Source organism: Sphaeroforma arctica, assembly GCF_001186125.1.
Source record: "Sphaeroforma arctica JP610 unplaced genomic scaffold supercont1.12692, whole genome shotgun sequence".
Lineage (NCBI taxonomy): Eukaryota > Ichthyosporea > Ichthyophonida > Sphaeroforma > Sphaeroforma arctica.
The window spans coordinates 1-712 of NW_014027866.1; the positions used below are offsets into that span (position 1 = coordinate 1).

The 712-nt window shown below is 44.2% G+C and overlaps 1 protein-coding gene across 1 annotated transcript; it reads right to left on the reverse strand.

Annotated features, from left to right (window-relative positions):
• Window positions 1-233: 233 nt before the first annotated feature.
• SARC_17911 (hypothetical protein) lies at window positions 234-641 on the reverse strand (the record flags this gene model as incomplete). Its single annotated transcript, XM_014288005.1, has 2 exons — window positions 234-346; window positions 461-641. Coding segments are annotated over 2 exons (294 nt in total), but the record flags the coding sequence as incomplete, so codon positions are not given.
• Window positions 642-712: the final 71 nt, after the last annotated feature.

Here is a 712-nt window from a genome sequence, read left to right on the forward strand (position 1 = left end):
TATACATATAGGTGTGTGCGTGTGTGGTAAGTTGCGTTCGTGGCCATGTAATCTTACGTACACTGGAGTGAATTGGATCATCACACCAAATTACCGTCAGTTCTGTAAATGCAATTCTGAAACTACTAGATTTGCTATTAAGGTAGGGTTGAAACACGATAGAAAAACCCCCCTATTTTTGGGAACCAATAACCTGTATAATATACTAAAAATCGATTTTTGAAGCCACTCACCAGCCTACTCTCGACCCCGTACCCCAAAAAAAAACTCAAACCCACCACCAAATCATCTACGTCGTATGTCACCGTCATCAGCGTATGCCGTAATGACTTGAGACACATGCACACTGAATCAAAAAGTGCAATATAGCGATACCAAATCAACAATTAAACGTACAGCAACACAACACGCACAAGACCTTTACAAGCAACGCAACAGACCTCCATACATACACGACTACCTTTGTAAGGAGGCAGTCCATCGATGCCGTAGCGGTTCGGTACAAAGCGATAGAAGGACTTCCACAGCGCATTGGACAGCTTGTGGTTGTCGTCCGTCTGTGCTGGGCCTTTTTCAGTGTGCGGAATGTCCACTAAGAATGCGTCCGGAATGACAAAGAAGCGATAGCCAGCGGTATACATTTCCAGTGTCTGTGTGTGTAGTATGTGTGTAGTAGTAGGAGGGATGGAAGTGACTATGAAGTGATAACCAG